The 22057-nt window shown below is 40.1% G+C and overlaps 3 protein-coding genes across 3 annotated transcripts; 1 reads left to right on the plus strand and 2 right to left on the minus strand.

The window, feature by feature from the left end:
* Positions 1–8639: 8639 nt before the first annotated feature.
* On the plus strand, positions 8640–12970 carry LOC133736238 (probable pectate lyase 20). The gene is made up of 7 exons (XM_062163676.1): positions 8640–8855; positions 9030–9083; positions 9585–9650; positions 11339–11981; positions 12078–12181; positions 12274–12412; positions 12532–12970. The coding sequence occupies exons 1-7, from the start codon at positions 8737–8739 to the stop codon at positions 12748–12750; spliced, it is 1344 nt and encodes a 447-aa protein (XP_062019660.1). The 5' UTR covers positions 8640–8736; the 3' UTR covers positions 12751–12970.
* A 472-nt stretch (positions 12971–13442) lies between these two features.
* LOC133736237 (putative kinase-like protein TMKL1) lies at positions 13443–16600 on the minus strand. The gene is made up of 2 exons (XM_062163674.1): positions 14924–16600; positions 13443–14297 (listed from the first exon to the last, which is right to left on the minus strand). The coding sequence occupies exons 1-2, from the start codon at positions 16323–16325 to the stop codon at positions 13657–13659; spliced, it is 2043 nt and encodes a 680-aa protein (XP_062019658.1). The 5' UTR covers positions 16326–16600; the 3' UTR covers positions 13443–13656.
* A 1545-nt stretch (positions 16601–18145) lies between these two features.
* Positions 18146–20804, minus strand: LOC133741019 (pentatricopeptide repeat-containing protein At5g48910). Its single transcript, XM_062168949.1, has one exon. It carries the CDS (start codon positions 20226–20228, stop codon positions 18330–18332), a length of 1899 nt encoding a protein of 632 aa, XP_062024933.1. The 5' UTR covers positions 20229–20804; the 3' UTR covers positions 18146–18329.
* Positions 20805–22057: the final 1253 nt, after the last annotated feature.

Raw genomic sequence — 22057 nt, forward strand, 5'->3', positions numbered from 1 at the left:
TACGTAGAAGAATACCTGGCTAATTAGCAAAACAGTTAGTCCCCCTTATTTGTTTATAAGTATTGACCGTCTCAAGTATGCTTTTCATGAGGAAGTGTTTTTGATTTGTAGTGCTTTAATATAGTACTTTTGTACATAAGTAGTTAGTTCTTAGGTTTTTGTTACTGCCGGATATCACGACTTAGATAATCATAGACCATTTTGTAAACAATAACTCACAAGTTTTATATCGGTTAAATATTTTACTGAGAAGAAAGACATGACAACATTCATTATACCAAACCCGACTTACATGGACAAAGTCAGGCTGGATGCACTGACCATGTATCTTTTCTTATCACACTAGGACATACAATCCTAAAATCTATCGAACCAGGAACCACTACGGCACCTGTAACAGGCTGAAATATTCTCCATCTTTCACAGAGACACTTGTACAAATTTATATCGATCATTCAAGATTTCAAGTAATGTCCTATGTATATCGTGATCCGTCTAAATCTTAACATCAGTGAAAGATCTTTCACCTCTCTTAGCTCAGTGTAAACCTCACACCTAGTGACATAATTGATTCAGTTGAGGAAAAAAAAAAAAAACAGGTTACATAGTTCTTATTAATACTAGTCGACCACGTATGTAAGCTCCTATTTTCGACACTACAAATAACACAGTTTTTTTTCCTTTTGGCTGAAACATTAATATAACCCACTCACTCAGGACGCGACAAAAAGATCCATAACCTTTACTTATTTCTAATTAATAAACAACAATTAGAAGATATAAAAACCGTAAAACCCCACATAGTAAAAATGTTGAACTCAAAACATGAACTCTAAATTTTTATTGCTAGAAAGATGATTGAAATACATCCACATATATACCATTCATACCGCCCTGGATGCAGCCAAATCGGCAAATCCCATCCAAATCTTGTAAAGGAAGGGAAGGGTACCAGATTAAGTTAAAAACAGGTAGTACGTGCAGGGATAAGGTTGAATCATGAATGAATATGGTCTGGGATTAATGGAACGACAAGTTAGACACCTCGATGATATGGGCTTTTATGCGTTCTGCATTGGATGTCGAGGAAAAATAAAAGAAATGGCGCATAGAAGTTTGTTTTCGGATCACTATGTATACAGCTTCTAGGATTTTTTTTTTTTTTTGAAATAATTACACATATGAATAGCTGATGCATATATAAACACCGCGGATTTGTCTATAAGAACTAATTACAAATAAAAGTCTCTAGGCTTTTTTAAAAATGGTCTGTGCAGCTGTCTTGAAGCCTTAATTAATGAAATTGCAGAATATAGGGGGGACATACAACACAACCTGAGCAACATGGGTAAAACTAGGATCGAAAGTTTGAGGGGTCCAAAATGCAATTTTTCTTAAACGTAAATACTAAATATTCAAAAAAATCATGAAAGGTAATTAGCAAAGAAGTAATCAATAGTTTTATACCATAATTTATGTTTGAACAAAAAATTTAGTAAGAAAGAAGCTTAAATATTTCATAAGGGTTTAATTATGGGTCCTTGACCCAAAACACCAAAATGAGGGAAAATTATCCCACTTACCCTAGCAAGAGATTTTTATTCCCATTAACACAATTTAAAGAGAAATAACAAATATGTCCTCAGCTTAATTAATAAACTACAACACTGCCATGCAATTCTCTCTCCCCTCTCTCTCCAGTCACGATTCACAGCTCTCTCTCTCTCTCCCCCCTGCCGGATTCCGAATCCGACCTCTACGATCAGCCTCTCTCTCTCTCTCTCTCTCTCTCTCTCTCTCTCTCTCTCTCTCTCTCTCTCTCTCTCTCTCTCTCTCTCTCTCTCTCTCTCTCTCTCTCTCTCTCTCTCTCTCTCTCTCCCTCCCCCTGCCAGATTCCGAACCCGGCGAGAAAAATTCAAGCTCCGACCTCTACGATCAGCTTCCCTGCCGTTGTCGTATTGGAAGCCATCTCCAGCGAGGCCGATCGTGAAGGTCGTGGGCCTGCCGCATAAGAGGTTGGCGTCTGAGGAAGAGGTCGGGAGTAACGGTGGGATGTTGAGGTGAGCTCTGATCCGGCGTCGCCAGCGTCGAAGCCAGCCTTCCTTCTCCAATGCTGGTTTCAGGTCAGGCTCGTCGGCTTCGAGTGTAGGAGCTTCTCGGAGGTTTAATCAAGTTGGGTTTAATCCAGCTTTGATTAAATGCTGAAGATGTTTAATTTCCTTTGTTTGGGTTTTAGTTGTGAAATTGATGAGGATCTAGGAATGTGTGTGGATTACTGGTTTTAGAGTTTCATTTGAGCAGTAAGGAATTTTGGTTTGTTTTTGAGCTCTTCATCTGATGAACTTTGGGATAATTTGTAATGCATTGCCGTTTGTAGTGGACTAGGTGTTAGTGGATTACTGCACTGGGAATGTTTCTACATGATTTTTAGCCAAATCGCATGTTTTTTTTTTTAAGTAATGGGACAGAAGGAAAGGAAAAAAAAATTGAATGTTTATTGGGGGTCAATAGACGTCTATTAGAGGGCAATAGACGTTTTGAATTGATATAATCTCTTCGTTTTTTTCTTTAATCAAAATTTTATTTGTCTAATTTTAAGAAGATTAGTTCCCATTCCGGTGACCGAAAGTTCTATTAGGGGGCAATAGAGGTTTATTGCCCCTTTATTGGAGGAAATAGAGGTTTTCAGAAAATTCCAGTGGGCGGGGGTCGGTGATCGGATTCCGGCGAAAGTTGGCCAGAATCCGGCTACCGGAATCAGACGATCGGTGACAGGATTCTGGCGGCCGGTGACAGGCTTCGGCGAAGTCTCCTATGTTTCTCTCTCTCTTTCTAAGTAACAAAGGGGTGAAGGTAAAATGGTATTAAAAAAAATACAAAAACAAAAACAAAAATCTTAATGGGGTATTAGGGAAGATCTCCTTAGAGTATTTTGGGTAAGAGGGAATTAAAAAAACTTAATGGGGTAAGTGGGAAAAAAAACTCTAAAAATGGGGTAAATGGACAAAAACCCTTAATAGTTTCTAAAAGAAAACACAAGTTTAATCTAAAGTCGTACCAAATATTAATTATTCTAGGTTGTGATTGGTTAATATATTAATTTCAGTGAGATAAGTATGGTATATATATTAATAATCTATGAATAAAATATATAAATAAGGAAGATATTTAAAAAAAAATTCTGGGGTGGAGCCCCCCAGACCCTAACATAGGTTCGTCCCTGCTGAACCTCATATTACAGTAAGCATCAGGAAAACATCTCATAATAATAACAGAAGTCTCTATTAAATCTATGTATTCTAATAAGCACTGATTAGCAAAGAGTGCTCTACTGACTACGCCATTTGCTTTGACATTAGAGTGAGTTTGAAAACTGTTGTTTGAACCCAAAATGGTTAAGCTCATCTCCATTAGTGCTTAAGTGCTTAACCCACCGTAATCCTAATAAGTGCTCCATCATGATTTGTTTAAGGCCAACCACTATGGCTTGGTAGCCTATATATAGAGGCTACAAAGAAGTAACAAGACACACATTTCATCAACTAATCTCTACGACTACTCAAGTCTTCCCAGAGCAACCCCTCTCCTTCTCTTATCGGTGACCACACTCCAGTCCCAGAATCCTCAGGAGCCAACTGTCAGTGCCACCAAACCCTCTGTCAACGTGCTTCGGTCCTAGTCTCCTCTGGAGCCGACTGTAGTACCGTGACCACAACGGTTACGGAACCAGCCAAGCAAGGGTAACACCCTTGCAAACCAGCCAAGCTAAAGTCACGCTTTAGCAAGTTCTCCCCACTTCCCAGTGATTTCGCTCTGCTCGATCTACGACATTGAGTATCGATTGTGTGATTTTGAAGAAGCTTAGCAAAAGTCCTCACCACGAGGCACAAAAAATCCCGCGACGAGGTTGGTGCTCTCCTCGTCCACAATCGCTAAAAAGAAGTCGGGTCAAGGGACACCCCCGACGACCGCACCCGAACGGTGCTGGCACTCCCGAGCAGAAAAGAGACTGTTGACCAGCTGCAACAAAACTGGAGCCAAACAACTGTTATAATTAAGATGAAGGTCGTGTATAAGATTTTCTGTTTTTGATTTTAATTAAAAAAAATGGGTGGTTCTAGTTGGACCTTCAAATTTGCTATTTGGACCTCCTATACTTAGTACACCTCTAATTTACTTTTTAGAATACTTGAAAAGCTAAGTAGACCTCTTTATTTTTACCAAAACACCCTTGAACATAAGATACAATAATCTTTTACTCTACTTTTTACCTCTATCTTCAACCACGAGAAGAAGAATGAATCAAAATTACATGATATTGCTCTCTTAGAGCATCTTTAGCAATGCTAGCCATTTTTGAGTCAAATTTTAGCCAAAATAACTAAAAAGTCATTTTAGCTAACCACTTTAGAAATACGTCTGTATCAATGCTCTCTATTTTAGCTAATTTTAATTTATATTATTTTTTAAATGAAGATTAAATAATTTAAATGTATTTATAAATTACATAAAATAACTTAAAAGGAATGTTTTAAATTATAGAGTCTCATCTCGCTCTCTATATTTAGGAGTGAGATAGCTAAAAGTTATAATAGAGAGCCACTTAAGAGTCTAGTGCAGCTGCTAAAATAGATAAAAAGCTATATATGCTCTCCAAAATAGCTAAGGAGCCAAAATAGAGAGTCTGCTAAAGATGCTCTTATGAGTAGGTATCTCCTCCAACAAAGTTAATCAAAGGGTTGGTTCTTGATCTTGATATGTTGTTGGAATCCATTTGAATTTGCTAAACGAAGGATTTCAAGGGTTTTGGGTTGGAAGATCGAGTAATAACTATATCATAATATTCAATGAATTTAGGCCATGTTTGGTTCACGGATTTGAGGAATCAGGAAAGGAAAATCATTTATTTCCTTTGTTTGGTAAGCATAAACTTGGGAACTATTTTCCTAATAGAGGGAAAAATAGAGTGGAAAATGGTTCCTTTCACAACCCATGAGATTGATTTTCCCTTCTTCTTTCCCAGCATTTATTATGAAAATTTAAGACTACAATATCCCTACTCAAATATGTTATTGGCAATTTCACTCATGATGTTAAATTTTAAAATACAAGGGTATTATTGGAACATTGATATATTTTTTCTTTCCTTTCTTGAACCAACCAAACACCGGAAAGGAAACTTGATAAAAAAAAATTAATTTCCATCCCTATGGGAAAGACAAGGGAATTGATTTCCCTTCCGTGAACCAAACGAGGTCTTAGTTTAAGGAAATTTCAAATAAGATTGTTTTGAATTTACTTTTGCATTAAATGATAGGTCATGTAGAGAAATTATTATTTTTACTTAATTATTTGGGTCCTTGACCCATAGCACCAAAATACACTAAAATTAGCCCACTTAGAGCATCTTTAGAAATGCGAGTCATTTTTTAGTCAAAATTTAGCCAAAATAGCTAAAAAGTTATTTTGGCTAGCCACTTTAGAAATGCGTCTGCATCAGTGCTCTCTATTATAGCTAGTTTTGAATTTATATTATTTTTTAAAGAAAAGTTAAATAGTTTAAATGTATTTAAAAATTATATAAAATAACTCAAAAGGAATGTTATAAATTATAGAGGGCCTCATCTCGCTCTCTATATTTAGGAGCGAGATAGCTAAAAGTTATAATACAGAGCCACTTAGGAGTCTGGTGTGCAGCTGTTAAAATATATAAAAAGCTAAACATGCTCTCCAAAATAGCTAAGGAGCCAAAATAGAGAGTCTACAGAGCCACTTAGGAGTCTGGTGTGCAGCTGTTAAAATATATAAAAAGCTAAATATGCTCTCCAAAATAGCGAAGGAGCCAAAATAGAGAGTCTGCTAAAGATGCTCTTACACCACTAAGAGATTTTTATTCCCACTAACCCAATCTAAAGTAAAATAACCGTTTTACCCTCAGACTAATTAAAGCACCGACGATGCCGACTCTCTCTCTCCCCGTTGCCACCTGGCTCTGCCGCCATCGCCATGGAGCAAGAAGGAGTGGGTTCTCCCAGAGATCGACGACGATGACAAGCGCTGACGATTCGAGGAAAGCTACAACTGCTTCTAGCTCAATTTTAATGCAATTGAAGTTTCCAATTTCAATTTCTCATCATTGATTTTGTGAGGCAGAGGAAAAGGATGATTTGGTGCCCAGAGCTTTTCTCTGGGTGCCCAAATCAATTTCTTTCTTTTTGTTTGTTTGTTTTTTTTTTTTTTAGTAAAATTGGGGCAGAAGGCCCAGAAGGAAAGAAAAATGAAAAAAAAAAAGTTCTCCTGGGGGCAATACATGGCTGATAATCGTCTATTAGGGGGCAATAGACGTCTATTGGAGGGCAATAGACGTTTTGAATTGATGTAATCTCCTTGTTTTTTTTCTGTAATAAAAGTTTTATGTGTCTAAATTTAGGGAGATTAGTTCCCATTCTGGCGACTGAAAGTCCTATTGGGGGACAATAGACGTCTATTGGGGGGCAATACATGACTGATAGTCGTCTATTGAGAGGCAATAGATGTCTATTGAGGTTAAAAAAACATTTTCGATGAGATTTTCAGTAAATTCCGGTAGGCGGTAGCCGGTGACCGGACTAATATATGAAAATGAAGTTGGTAAAGTACCCAATTGTTCGATTGTAAACTACGGTCATCATCATAATAGTCAACCAAACTAAAGAAATCAGACTTCCATTATCGTTGTCATTCAACCAATTTCTTCAGCGTATTGATTATTTTTTTAACGTTATCAATTACTGTAATGAGAATATTTATTTCTCTTATACAAGAAAATATTATTAAATAAGTTTCTCAAACTTTTCACGCCACAAACAAACCAATCGAGAGTCGAGACCTAATAAGTAACAATAATGCTAATTCTATTATACCCTAAAAGAGTAAAAGCAATTCTAATGCGACTCTCTCGATGTTGTTATTAAAATTATTTTTACAAGAGAGGTAGCAAGAAAAATAATCGAGTGATGATAAAAATTTTTCAACAAAAACTCGACCTAGCTCTGCTAGGGTTTTGAGCTCTGCCGCATCTGGTGGTGGCGGCTCTCACACCTTCTCCATTTTTATGGACAAAATTGCAGGCCTAGTCCTGCTATCTTTCTTTTGCGTCTCTTTTGCTGGTTGTGTCTTGGAGCTCCCAGAGAAGAAGTTTGATGGGCAAACGGTTCTTTTGGATTGGATGAGATCGTTGGATCGCGGTGGTGAGTCGCGATGCAGTGATGGAGGGACCTCAGTTCTGAGAGGCTGGAGAATTGGAATCGGGGTTCTGCGTTTTTCTGGTTTGTCGCCGGCATGGGCTAAGCGAAGTTGTGGCTTTGATGGTGTTGTTGGGGCATTAGTAGTGGTCGTCGGCGTCGATCTCGTCAGCGATGGCTATTGCAATTTGGCATCCTCCATTGCAGGTCCTCAAGACGCATCCGCCGGTGCTGCTGTCGAGCTCGTTGGCATCAGGATCCGGATCTGGGATCCGGGTGGGCTTGGCAGATGGAGTCGGATCTGGGATCCGGGTGGAGTTTGGTTTTGGCCTGATTATGATTTGCTAGAATGGATGGGGGCTCCTGTGCCTTATTGGTATTGGATCCAGGACCCACTTCTCTGGTATTTGTTCGTGAAAGATCGTCTGCCAACATGGCCATGTTCTGACACCCTTGGCCGGCTTCGATCTTTAGGTGGGAGAGTGCCTTCATTCCGACGCCAAGTTGATTTTTGTCAATTTGTGTGTTGGAGTTCGATGGGTAGTCAAACCACCGACTACTCAATTCACTACACGGCTGCAATCCGTAGTGTAAAATCAACGCTGCGTCTCGACGTTGCTGCTCCTTGCGTTATTAAGTTTTTACATTTCATATGTATTTTTCTTTCTGGGCTGTTTTTTTCATTTCTTGTTGTCTTTTGGCATCGTATCGTTGTACTCTTTCATTTTCAATAAATGGCTGATCTCCTTCGATTCAAAAAAAAAAGAAAAATAATCGAGAATAAAATAATGGAATTAAAATAATACAAAATAGTCTGAGAGAAAACATTGATTGATTGGATTTGAGTACGGAAGCTCGCCGGAAGAACCGGTGACATAGCTGATCGCAGCAAGAACTTCAATCAACCGCAAGTGCCGTACTGATTGGAATCCGCCTAACCCCCCCCCCCCCCTGTTTTTTTTTAAACCGCGACAGTTCATACACTTACCGGAATTTCAGTTGGTTTTCAACGTCGCCCACGTGGCTACGTGGCGGTGCCAGACCCAGCGACTACGTGCAATCCCCACTCGCAGCGAGTAAGTAAACATTCCAAAATTAGCTTCCGTAAAATAATAAATGCTCCGACGTGTAAATTCGAGGTTGGCGGAGGCGGTGTGAGAAGAGAGAGAGAGAGAAGGTGCGGCACGTGACTGACCGACACGTTGTGGCGGTCTTAAAGAGGAAGAGAGAGAGAGAGAGAGAGAGGTATAGGACTATAGGAGTCAGTTGGTGGCGGTTAAAGTACGTACCGGTGGTAAAAAGTTGTTAAACGATTCGATTCTGGTCAAGGTTAACTCAACCATGGTTGAAACGAGTTAGGCAGACTAATCCCAGTTCTCTCGGTTTCTATATAAACACTACTCCATGACAACTTTTCTTTGACTCCACTTGTTTCCTTCTTCTCCTTCTTCTTCAATTTTCAGAGCTAGCTAGAGAGGGCCAGATATATATAGCTGTGAGATATATACAGAGCATGAGATTAGCTAGCTCGAGAGCCACAATGCGGTTCTATATGACTCCACTGCTGCTTCTTTTGGCCTTGCTCGTAAGCGTAGCGGCTTCAATAGAGAATGACAAGCCTTTACAGTCAAGGTATGCATACGTTTTACCCTCGCAATTATATCTTTGATTTATTTTGAGTCCTTGAAATGCAATGCGCGTGCTGATTTACCTTTGATCTTAGCTACATTTTGTAGTTTGGAGATTGCAATGCAGAGTTGTTGAACTTTGATATACTGATTCAGTTAGTGTTTTCGTTCCTGACAGGTCCGTGGGACTAGAGGAGCCAAAAAGCTCCATCAACTCGTCAATGACAGAAAGGTCAGTTTCAGCACCGTACTCTTTCGTGTTCAGTTTTTAGATCTTCAACTCAATTTTACTGTTCGATCCCACCGTCCAAATCACAAGCATACAAATTCAAAGTCATTATAATCTGGATCTGGAAAAACTGTACACCTTTCATGTAGTTGCCACAGTTCCCGTTTCATTTCTCTGTTCACCTGGTGTCACTTAACCTTGTTGCTTTTTACTGTGTTCCAACAGTAATTACCCTTAATTACTTTACCGGATTAAACTACAGTGTTTATATAGGTTCAGTTTCATATTAATCATCATTCTCATCTCACTTTTCCCCTAAATCAACTCCCTCTCTCTCCACGCTTACCCGGCCTGCCTCTGCCCCTTTGTGTTTACTTTAATTAGGTCGTTCACGTTGCATTAGTGGGTTTTTACTATTTCTAATCTCGTGTTAGTACACTGTTTTTGCATGCACAAAACGACACCGTTTGCTTAACTCTGGTGAACATTATCCTCTCTCTGCAGGTCCAACGATGACTGGAATGAGCACGCAGTAGATAATCCGGAGGAGATCGCGTCCTTGGTTGATACGTAAGTCCCCCTTAAACATTATTTTCTGGTCTCGTGGGGCACACTCACATGACAGTCAAAATTGTTTTTTTTTTTTTACCGCTAAAATTACAGTCAAAATGGTCAACTATTTTTTGATGCAAAGCTATCTTATTGGCTTAGATGCCTAGATTTGGTAAGGACCCACTTTTTATCTTTGTGAATTTAACCTGGTCATGGTCAAAAGCATATATATCGTTTTCTGGTGAGATTGGACCTGGGTTGGAGTAGAATTCTGGCAATTTTTCTTTAAACCCTATTTATTATAAAAGCTTCTGTGCTCTTCTGGTAGAATTCAATTCTCTCTGTCATCCTTATATTCTACAAGACCCTTTTTTTATGCGTCTTTAATGATATAATTATAACAGTTTTCAATTGGGTTTAGTGTTTTAACTTTTTTGGTGAACCTGGCTTTTGGATTCTGAGGAATCAAAACACCATGTTCTTGCCTGCACCAATCTCTTCTTTCCTCACATGCCAATGTCCCCAGATCCGCCCCTCCCGCTTTAATTTTGCATTCTTTTCCCTTGTCTTTTTTTTCCTTTCCTTATCCAATCCTACATCGGCTTTTCCATCCCATTACCAATGTTTGTGCATTTTTGCCCTCTTTACCTAATGTTATTTATGGCGATTTCTGCACTCCAATTTCAGTTTCGGTTTTACATTATGTACGTTCAAAGAAATTATAAACCATCACGTTTAGAGTGTATGAAGCTAAAATCGGAGCCCCGGACGCCAATGTAGTAGCGATCACTATTCACAGGATCTCATCGAGTCTTGATAATTTGTCTGGTCTAGAGAAAAACAGAGAGAGAGTTTAATTTACACCGGAATATATGTTCCATTCACTTAGATGATCACAAGCTGCATGGGTTAGTAGGGTAGAGAAGTTAATTCTGCTCCCCATTGCTAGCCTGTCAAGGCTCATAAGCTCCAAAACCAATCACACAGATCACAGATCAAGTTCCATTTTTGGTACCAGAAGTCTCTCATGCCAGAATTTTCTTAAATGTTTAGCTGGTATATATATCAGCTGCCCCGGTCTGACATGAACTACGTTGTCCAACATGAACCCAATAAATGATCCCATTTTCAAAGAGTTAAACCTCCCACCGACACTTTGACACAAGACCAGACTACAGCAATAAGTTCGTACGTCCTCACCTCCATATTTATGATCTGCTTCATGAAAATTAAAAAATCCAGATATTCCGTATGGACCGTTTCCATCCGTATCATCCCTGTAAATTTATTCACATGGCCATGACCCTACATGGGACAAGACACATTTGCTGCACATGCTTTACGGTTCTCACATTACAAGCTGTTAGCTCGCGAACAAGAACATGTTTGCACATTCTTATCTTAACTACTTTGAGACATTTTATCGAACACTTTAACTTTATTGTTAGGTTGACGATAGTTGCTTCGCATACTTTGAGTATGAACAAATTTGCACGCTAGTTTACTTTGCTTGTTTTATTGTTAGGTTGACGATAGTTGCTTCGCATACTTTGAGTATGAACAAATTTGCACGCTAGTTTACTTTGCTTGTTAAGTTAGTTTTATCTTTACTTCTTGAGGCATTTCGTTGATTATTTTGGTTTACGAACTTTAAAGTTGTAATTTGAATGTAGCATACTAATAATGGTTTTATCCTATACTTTCAGGACCATTCGTAACAGTACTGCGAGAAGAAACTTGGGATTTTTCTCATGCGCAACAGGGAATCCCATTGATGACTGCTGGAGATGTGACCCACAATGGCAGCGCCACCGCAAGAGGCTAGCCAACTGCGGCATTGGGTTTGGGCGCAACGCTGTCGGCGGCCGTGACGGAAGGTACTACGTCGTAAATGACCCCGGTCATGATGACCCGGTGAACCCCCGGCCGGGTACCCTCCGTCACGCTGTCATCCAGGACAGGCCTTTGTGGATTGTGTTCAAACGTGACATGGTGATCACATTGAAGCAGGAGCTTATAATGAACAGCTTCAAGACCATTGACGCTCGTGGAGTCAATGTCCACATTGCTTATGGAGGTTGCATTACTATTCAATACGTTACTAATGTGATCATCCATGGTCTACATATCCATGACTGCAAGCCTACCGGCAATGCCATGGTCCGGAGCTCACCGAGTCATTATGGGTGGAGGACCATGGCTGATGGGGATGGTATATCCATTTTCGGAGCCAGCCACATTTGGGTCGACCACAACTCGCTCTCGAATTGCGCCGATGGCCTCATTGATGCTATCATGGGTTCTACTGCCATTACCATTTCTAACAACTACTTCACTCACCATAATGAGGTGTGAATCTACACAATCCCATACACCAAATTCTTGTGCTTGAAGATAATTAGTTGCCAAGTGAAACTAAAGTCTGATATTGGTTAACTGGAACAGGTTATGTTGTTGGGGCACAGTGATTCCTACACAAGGGACAAGCAAATGCAAGTGACCATTGCCTACAATCATTTTGGTGAGGGACTCATCCAAAGAATGCCAAGGTAAAATTTGTGGAGTGATTCTTTAACTCACAAGCAATATTTACATTATACATATAACCAAATGAGATAACCCAAATAATTGAATTTTGCAGATGTAGACATGGGTATTTCCATGTGGTGAACAATGACTACACTCACTGGGAAATGTATGCCATTGGTGGAAGTGCTGATCCCACCATTAACAGCCAGGGCAACAGATATCTCGCCCCTACCAACCGTTTTGCCAAAGAGGTAAATTACAATGCTTCATTTTCCATCGTTTGATATATGATATGTAGTTAGACTATTAACTAATTTCAGCTATTATAAGGGTAGATTTTGACAATTGCAATTGAATTGGTGTATGGCAGGTGACGCATAGAGTTGAGACCACAGGCAGATGGAGGCACTGGAACTGGAGATCAGAAGGAGACCTACTCCTTAATGGAGCGTTTTTCGTCCAATCCGGAGCTGGTGCTGCAGCCAGTTATGCCAGAGCTTCAAGCTTAGGGGCAAAGTCATCTTCCATGATTGGCAGCATTACTGCTGGTGCTGGTGTTCTTAATTGCCGGTCTGGTCGTCAATGTTAATTCTCAATCCCCATGAAAGAAAAAAGAATAGAAAACCAAAAAAAAAATAGAAACAAGAAGAAAAAAGCAAGAAAGAAAATATTACTCATTTCTTTCTTGCTTAATTGTTAGAGCGCCTACTATTATTGGTGAGTTTGCAGCATTTTGTTTACATCTCTTCCCCTATTTGTCCCAAACTCCCAATCAAATATTTGAAAAAAGTGTACATTTTTTTCTAGCACATTACTCTGGCCCTTGTGAAACCTCAAGAAAGGATTGTTTGTACTCCTCTACTTTCAGACTTTCAGTAGTTTACATAATTGCAGTTTAGGCAATTATGTATGTGTTGCATTGAGAGGACAAAGCCACATTGTTAGCATGTGAGGAACCCCAAGGCATGTGATGCATTTACCTAAAGAACATAGGCATGCACATTTCTTCCAATTAGTTTGTTTCAGATTGCTTGTTACAACCTTTAATGGAGCTGTCACTTTTTGCCATGTGGTTAGGGAAGAAAGAAAAATATAAAAACCCATTATTAAGATAATAAAACAACAGTTAATTTTTAGAGTATTTAAAACATTGATCAACCCAAAACAAGAGTAATTTAGATATTCTTGGTTAACGCAAAGAAGATTGCATGTGTGATGACTTTAGAGATTGTTTTGTAGTGAAACATAGACGTTATGCATCTACGCATTGAAATTGCAGAATAAACATGAACATATATTTTGATATTTCATTCATTCCAACACTGCTTAAAGAGGAAGCTAAGAGAAGCATCGTCATAAAGTACATTGAAACCATGGATTGATCTTCATCCTGGAAATAGAACCTCATATATGAAACTCCATCACCAATCCATTATAAGCTAGAGAACTATAATGCTCGACTGACAGATAATTTTAACATTTGAGAAAAGGAAACTTAAAATGGGGTACCAATCTCACTCCTTTCTTCTGCTGGGCTGTACAAAGCAGACCTATTCCTTGGTCTGTTCTCCTCCAACTGCTTCACAACTTCATCCATGGAGGGTCTAACTGAAGCAACTGGAGCACAGCAACCCATTGCTAGTTTCAATGCCTGAACCAAACCTTCTTCCATGGGATTCCTTATCCCCTTCAATACCTCCACATCGAAAACCTCCAATGTTGTCTCCTCCAGAACTGCCACTTTGACCAGTGAAGGCAAATCCACAAATTCGCCACTCCTCCCGCTTTTACCAGGCTTCTTGCCTATCAGAATTTCCAATAGCAAAATACCAAATGCATAAACATCCGTCCGAGAATTGCACTTCTTCATCTTTTGAAGCTCCGGTGCCTTGTAACCATCAGCCTTTGCTACAGCCACCATTTCATCGGCTACAGAGGGGATCATCACCTTGTCGAGCCCGAACTCAGTGAGCCTAGATACAAAAAATTCATCCACAAGCACATTCTTAGATTTTACAGTCCCATGAGTAACAGGTGTTTCAAGACCAGCATGGAGATATGCTAGTCCTCTAGCTATACCCAAGGCAATTTTGTGTCGCCGAGCCCAGTTCAGCACAGGTTTCCCTACTCTAGATTCTGCATTCAACCAAAACAGATAAAAAGATATTTCAATGAATCTGCATCAAGTGTCCATAACTAGTGTACCAATTCAGGAATTATTTGCCTTTTCTTTAAGAAGCTTATTGTTTTAGTTCATTGGTTGTGGAAGCAATGCTGATTATTAATTCAGAGAAAAATGAAACTCTAAATATTAGTTTCTTATGGTCAGTGGGCTATAACTGACCTGTTGTTGCAAAACTATTGAGGTTGACTTTTATGAACTATGGAAACTGACAACTCCGGAGGAAAGTATGGTGGGAGGGACCTGTAATCAAGTTTCCAATTTCCACATTTCATCTTATGGTAGATTGTGGAAAAGTGGATCCTTTCGCAAATCATCAAAATCCTACCTAGGCAAGGGAAGTTTGGTGAGAGGAACCTGTAATCAGGTTTCCACTCTGGTTTTACTATGGTGTTTTCCAGTCACCCTTATCTATTGCTCGAAACTAATTTCTATCTGGGTCAATAGATAATTACAATATAGTTGATAACATAAAATTGGAAGTATTTGGCCATAAAGCTAATTCTTAATATGGAAAGACCACAAACTATTCTATACAGGCATAGAACCAAGTACAAAGAATAGGGAAAGATATCCATACCATGTAAAAGATCATGAAGGCTTTTGAGAGGAAGATGGTCATATATCAGAAGCTTCTCCCCTCGCTTCCCCTGATAGAAAGCTCTCAATGGAATCAAATTCTCATGGCGAATGTGGCCCAAATGCTTTATTACTGGCACACAAGAGCTCCCATCTTTGCAACTACCTTCCCTCAACAACCTTAAAGTAATGGTGCCCCCATCAGCAAGCTTTGCCTTATAAACAGTCCCATAGCTGGTCTTCTCCAACACTTGTCCTGTTGCATTCAACACATCGTCTAATGTCAAATGCTCACCTCCCTGGAACAATATAAGCCTTCCCTGATCACCACCGCCATCACCAAGACCCCCATTTTCTTCATCTTCTCCTTCCTCCAACTCGTAGTCACTCTCTGCGCTGCTGTTTTTCTTCTTGTGTTGCACATACCCAATACACAGTGAAGCCAAAACCACAGTCCCAGCCATCAAACCAATGACAATACCAGCAATTGCTCCAGGGCTCAACCCAGAGCTTCCACTACAACTTCTCAAGGGCGCCCCACAAAGTCCAGGGTTGTTCCCCTCAAAAGACTCCACACCAAACTTTGATCCACCAAAAGCTGGCAACACCCCACTAAAGTTATTGTGTGAAAGGTCCAACTTGTCAAGTTCCAGCTGAGCTAAACTCACCGGAACCGGACCCGAAATCATGTTTTTCCCAAGATCAAGCTCCTTCAGCCCACCAAACTGGGTCACAAACTCAGGGAAGTTCCCTGAAAACTTGTTGTCACCCAAATCCAGTAGCTGCAAATTTTTGCAGGTAGAATTGGGCAATGCAGGTTCAGGAACAGGCCCAGATAGCGAATTACCATGAAGCCTAAGCGAGACAAGATTCTCACACAAGTTCCACACAGATGGAGCTAAAGCCCCAGTGAACAAATTGTTGCCCAAATCAATTTCAGAAAGCGAAGAGCTGTAGCCAAGCTCAAGTGGGATGGTCCCACTCAGTGAATTAACACTAAGGTACAAGCTTCTGAGCATGGAAAACTCCCCTATCTCTCTGGGTATTGAACCAGAGAGATTAGCAGAGGGGAGCTGAAGAGAGAAAAGGTGAAGACTTGGGTCTCTGGAGAGAGAAAGATTGGTCCAATGGGGTGAGGACATGTCATTGCAAAGCAAAGGAGAGCCATTGGAGAAAACCCATTTCAGGCCTCTCCATTGACACAGAGGCAGAGAAGTGTTCCATGAAGTTAACAACAAGTTCTGAGCGTTACCTTGCAGTGAAGCCTTGATGTTTCCCAACAGAAGCTCAACATCTGAAGAAGAAGAAGAAGAAGAAGAAGAAGAAGAAGACCAAGTGGGTAAGACATTGAAGCATAGAATGAAGTAGAGCAGAAAGCAAAACAAGGGTTTCAAAATCTCCATGAATGAAGCAGAGAGAGAAAGGAGAGAAAGGGGAAAGGTGGTAATGTAGTGGGGGGCAGTTCAAAGAAAGAAGCTCTCTCTTTTTGGGAAAAAGCTGACAGGGAGTAGTGTTGACTAGGATTTTCTAGTCCAGCTCCTCCTCTACGGTTTCTGATCCGGGAATTCTTACGATGTTAGCTCTCCACCGTTTGATCGGAGCGAAACGTTTCACAAAAGCAATAAAGAATTATTGGGGGCTGGCTTTTTTATATTGAAATGAAAGGTGCACGACCATCTTTGGAAATGGTTGATATTTCGAGCTTATAGCCCCCCCGTAGGGTTTTGCAGTAGGGGGTTTGCCAATGCAGGAAGTCACCGAGTGTTTGTGTCCTTTCAAGGGGGGAGGTGCAGTGGGGATATGGTGGTCGTTGATCTTGGGGCGTACACGTGGACGTCGGAGTGGGGGTAGGGGTAGATTGGAGGGTGGAGATGGTGAGGGAGTGTGGGGTTCGATACAGAGGAATCGGATGGGGTCCGACATGTCGTGGGTGACAGCTTGCGGGTCAGATTACAAAGGAAAAAGGGGACTAGTGCAGACTGCAGAGGGCAGGAGAAGAAGAGTGAGGCACAGAGGGTCCGAGGGTGTGTTAAAGGTGTTGTTCACATGTTGTGAGTTCCACCTATTTACCCTGTGGGTCACATTGTGAATATACTAGCTTATGATTTGGATGAGGTTCATGAACAAAGAGAATCACATTCTTTCTTAATTTTCAAAAGACATGCTTGATTTCTGTTGTTGGATACTCATTATGTCCTAAATATCTATTTCTTTAGAGAATATGACAGATAACATGCATCCGTAACTTGTCGAGGTAAAAAATAATTAGGGAGTGAAAAATTTAAAATTTAGGCATCATACAAACAAACCATAACATTATGATATTAGATATTTTTGTATCTAGAATTTAAGTTGTCAAGAAATGAGTTGATAATGTGTATGAGATGAGTAAATTTCTACGTTACATAAATATACGGTTACATTAAGTAGATTAAGTTTGGTACAGAGGTAGACTGACTTAATACATTAATATAATATTGAGGAACTCATAGAATGAATATTAACAATTTCAGAAACTATTATCATGTAAAGAGAATATAAATCATGTGGTGAAAACTAGTTTATAGTTTTCAACATTGTTATGCCATTTCTGTTCAAATACACGCCAAATCAAACTAATCATAATTATCCTTTGCATTACTTTCATCATCCATCGATCCCATAAAGTTTGATTAGTGGGATTTTGCTTTGTTCTTTATCTCATTACTTGCAGAAGACAATTCTCTTGATTACCTCTGTCCAAAACCTAGTTGGTTTGAAGAAATTTAAGTGGAAAACAACTAATGAAAATTTTAAAGTACCAAAGGGGAATAGGGGATTTTGTTAGTTTTCCTAGTCACACTAGACCACTTGTTCAGCATGGTGGAAACATACTGATTGCCTCTTTCCCTTTGCACCTAATGATTCAATGAGCGTATGAACAAACACTTGCTCCAATTTAAATTTGAAAATGCAGCCAGTAGATTTAGTTCCTTGGACTATTCATAAATTCAATCCATAATCATCACCTGAAATTGTCACTTTCTTGTTTCCCCAATTTGAATTGCTCAATCATTCTTGTTTAAAGCGAATAAGTTTCTGTCTAGCTAAAATCCCATTTGGTCAATGGTTGCATGCTATTGGGATTGGAATAAAAAGTGGCTGGCTAAAAGGTTACCCCAGGAAATTCTCTACGAAAATGAGTACGCATGCTCCGTTTTAAGTAAAACTTCATGTCATCATAGACTTGAGAACCATACATTTGCAAATAATCCTAAAACAACAGTACATGCATTACAACAATGTACAATTTGAGAAATAACACAGCATGGTTAGCTTAGGACTAGAATCTTAATACAGTTCCATTGATTCTAAAATGTGCTTTGAGAAATGCACAATCTGGAAATTACATTCACATTTTCACTACATTACCAGTAGTCCATGCAAGAGCACAACCCATGCTCAAAGTGGTGGAAGCGTTTACGGTCCCGAACAATGATCTTTCGTTTGTAAATTTTTGAGATTAGCTTTATAGAGGAGTGACAATCCTCGCATATGCGTAGGTTCTTAACAATTCGAATTGGCGATTGAGAGGCTGTACTGATTAAGCCAAAGGCAACTGCAATTTTCTCACTGTGATAATGTAAAGCACTTTGTTTTTCTTCTTCAGCCACGTTGAGCAATACTTGTGTGGTGTTAGGCTTATATCCTTCTAACCTTAACTTGTTGGAAATTTCTTCCAGCATGGAATGGATTTCTCCTGCTCTAGAATGTGATTGATCTTCAACCAGAAATTCATGAAGCACTCCATCAAGCTCAATCCAACTACCACCGGGGTCTTTCCTAATGTCCATATCCTTCATCAACAATCTCACATCTGAAACTGCCTCCCAATTTCCCAAAGATGCATACATGTTCGATAGAGCAACATATGATCCACTATCATGGGGAGCCAAGTCCATCAAAATCTTTGCGACACGTTCTCCCATCTCAATATTCCCTTGTACCTTGCAAGCACCAAGCAATGCCTTCCATATAACATCATCCGGCTGAATTGGCATATTTAGTATAAGCTCTTCAGCTTCTTCTAACAGTCCAGCACGGCCTAATAAATCGACCATACACCCATAATGCTCGATTCTAGGTTCTAAGCCAACTACATTAATCATGTGGTTGAAGAATGATCTGCCCTGCTCCACCATACCTCCATGGCTACAAGCAGTCAAGAGACCAATATATGTTACATCACTAGGCACCACACCAGCTCTTTCCATCTTTGAAAAATAATCTAGTGCATCCTTTCCTCTACCATGCATAGCAAGCCCACTGATTATGGCATTCCAAGTGATCACATTCTTTTTAGGCAGTTGCTCAGAAACTAGAAGCGCCTTCTCAATGTCGCCACACTTGGAATACATATCAACCAAAGCAGAACCAAGCACATCATCGATCCCAATCTTATGCTTCCCGGCATACAAATGCACCCATTTCCCCAATTCAAGCACACCAAGTCGTGCTATCGCAGGCAAGACGCTAACCAAAGTCACATAATTTGGGCATACATCCCCAATCTGCATATCACGGAACATTTCTACGGCTTCCCTAAAGAACCCATTTTGCGCATACGCAGATATCATCGCATTCCACGAAACAACACTTCTTTGAGGCATTTTGTCGAACAGCTCCCGTGCAGCTCCAAACTCCCCGAGTCTCACATGCCCATCAACTATCAAATTCCACAAAACCACATTACCCTCTTGCTTCTTCTCATTCAAATCACCACAATCAGCTACACTCCTAGAAAACAATGAATGTGCATCCTCCATAACCCCACACATTACATACATCCTCACAAGACTACTCACAACAAACTCATCATCATCCAACCCAAACTTCACAACCATCCCATGAACACTTTTGCCAACCCGAGCATTCCCTATTCTAGAACAGGCCTTCAACACAGAAGGAAATGTGAACTTATTTGGCGCCACCAAACCATCGCAAACCATTCGATAAAACAAAAACAGAGCCTCAAGTGGGTGCTCGGAAACAGAGCTCTCGGCAAGAGCCCTGACGATGGTGTTCCAGGAGAAGCAATTGGGTGTCTGAATTTGGTTGAATACGGCACGAGCATACTCAATGTTGCGGTGATTTGAGAGGGCGTAGAATCGGAGGATTTCGGCCGCGGCAAGAGGGTCGTGGATTTGGCGGGTTTTGATGAAGTGGGCATGCACTTGTTGCAAGTCTTTCAGGGTTTTGCATGTTTTGATTTGTGGGAATTGTGAAGATGGGTGAGGAGTTGTGGGGTTGTAGATGGTGGAGTTCATTGTTTTGGCCAATGAGAAACAATGTTTGATCAACCATTCTATTTTTCTAGCATATTACTCATAATCAACAAGCTGAACAAGAACCACCACCTCATATCACAATGAGTAGCACTTATCGATTATTTTACAAATACCCAGATATTAAAGTTTGAGCCTTTAATTGCTCGACTGATAAATTTTGGGTTTTGAACTTCAATCAAAATGCCAATGATACCTGAAAATGGAAGGAGCTCGTAGTCTTGATAACTCAAGCAGCTACTGCATGGCGCATGCGGATCAGGAAAGTCGACCAAGTCGGTTTCGGGTTTTCTCGGACTGATTGGAACTGACCAAACCCTCCAAAGGTAAGAGAATAGAGATAAGGGTACCCAAGAGCGATTCTTTTTTCCCTCCAAGATGTTGACACGTGTCCAATCTTTCTGTTAAGTCCATGAAACAAAAAAAAAATGTCGACTATAGAAGTTACGCCAGCGTTGGTGTAGCTTGGAGAAAAAGAAACACAAAATCCTAGCTTCAACACTCTCATTACACAGGCTGTGATTCTTGATCACAGCAGTAGTGGCTGGATGTTGATACAGTTGAGCTTGTTTGATATCAAGATGCTGTTACTTCGGCGAGTAAAATTATTTGATATTAATCTTTGGTTATGTTAAGTTGGTACCTAACTAGTCTTGTTCACCGAATCAATAATCGAACTTAGTCTAGCTCTGGTTGAATGTGAACATGCATGTGTGTGTTCTATATCTCTGAGCTGCATCTTTTTAATCAAAGGGATGGGGTTGCCCGGCCGAGCCTTTTGAAGATTTGATTGCGTCTTTAGCTGATTGGTTCAATTTACTCGATCTTATATGCATAACAGACAAGGCCATTGAGAACTTAGAGCATCAGATAAGCAAATTGCAACTACATTGAATCAGAGAGAGCCAGGTAACTTTCCTAGTAAAGCTATTGCTGACCCTAAGGTAACTAACTATGGGCTGATTCTGGCTGTGACCGTTGTTGAAAATTCTGATCATGGTGAAAGAATAAGCCCTAAGCTACATAACAGAGGAAGAAGAAGAACAGAGGAAGAAGACGATGTACTTTTCTGATTTTTCTCTAGGTAGCTTTTTTACAATAGGTAACCAACATACAGTGAAAGATAAACCTCCCTATTTATACTGACTATTATTATCACTTTTATCTTTGACTAACTGTATTGACTCTGACTATACTCTTAACATCCCCCCTCAAACTAGTACTTGGGGACCAAGTACTAGGTTGCAGCAAAGATATAAACTGTGCAGTGTGAAATCCTTTGGCAAAAACGCAGCAAATTGATCAAGCACTTGTCTCAACCAGGAGGAATGAGTGGAAGCGATTGCCATAAATTCGTAGACTCACAAGCTTGCCTACAAGGTCTTGGTGTCCGCAAAATTTCAATTTTCTTGAGGAGAACTTGCTGCAAATGAGGCTTGACAACTAGTGATTGAGAAGAATTGTTATTTGGCTGAGTGGCAATGGAGGGTGGATGTAGTTGAGTGCAGATTGAAGCAGACAAATCTTTAGGTGCTGCACATCTTGGTGGTTGAATACTACGCAAACATTCTGTTGCATTGTGGCCATTATATGGAGATTGAAGAACTTGACTATCCGGCATATAGTTGTTATTCAAGTCACAAAATTTCTGAGAATGAGATGGCTGATGTCTATAGGACTGAGAAAAAAGGCACTAGAGTAACCCAGGATGCGAAAAAGAGGAAGGAAATTTGTGAATGGTGATTACGAACAAAGGGAAGAAGCCGCAGAGCAACGGGAAGCTACGGCACAAGGGCTTACGCGCGTGTTTT

This window comes from Rosa rugosa, chromosome 3, assembly GCF_958449725.1.
Source record: "Rosa rugosa chromosome 3, drRosRugo1.1, whole genome shotgun sequence".
Taxonomy (NCBI): Eukaryota; Viridiplantae; Streptophyta; class Magnoliopsida; order Rosales; family Rosaceae; genus Rosa; species Rosa rugosa.

What these genes read in the sequence shown, in the direction of transcription:
- LOC133736238 (XM_062163676.1), top strand. Translation starts at nt 8,737, where the DNA reads ATGAGATTAGCTAGCTCGAGAGCCACAATGCGGTTCTATATGACTCCA. An exon ending in ACTTCACTCACCATAATGAG is followed by an intron (nt 11,982 to 12,077) that starts GTGTGAATCTAC and finishes TAACTGGAACAG; the next exon opens with GTTATGTTGTTGGGGCACAG. An exon ending in CCAACCGTTTTGCCAAAGAG is followed by an intron (nt 12,413 to 12,531) that starts GTAAATTACAAT and finishes GGTGTATGGCAG; the next exon opens with GTGACGCATAGAGTTGAGAC.
- LOC133736237 (XM_062163674.1), bottom strand. Translation starts at nt 16,325, where the DNA reads ATGGAGATTTTGAAACCCTTGTTTTGCTTTCTGCTCTACTTCATTCTA. An exon ending in CCTTCATGATCTTTTACATG is followed by an intron (nt 14,298 to 14,923) that starts GTATGGATATCT and finishes GGTTGAATGCAG; the next exon opens with AATCTAGAGTAGGGAAACCT.
- LOC133741019 (XM_062168949.1), bottom strand. Translation starts at nt 20,228, where the DNA reads ATGAACTCCACCATCTACAACCCCACAACTCCTCACCCATCTTCACAA.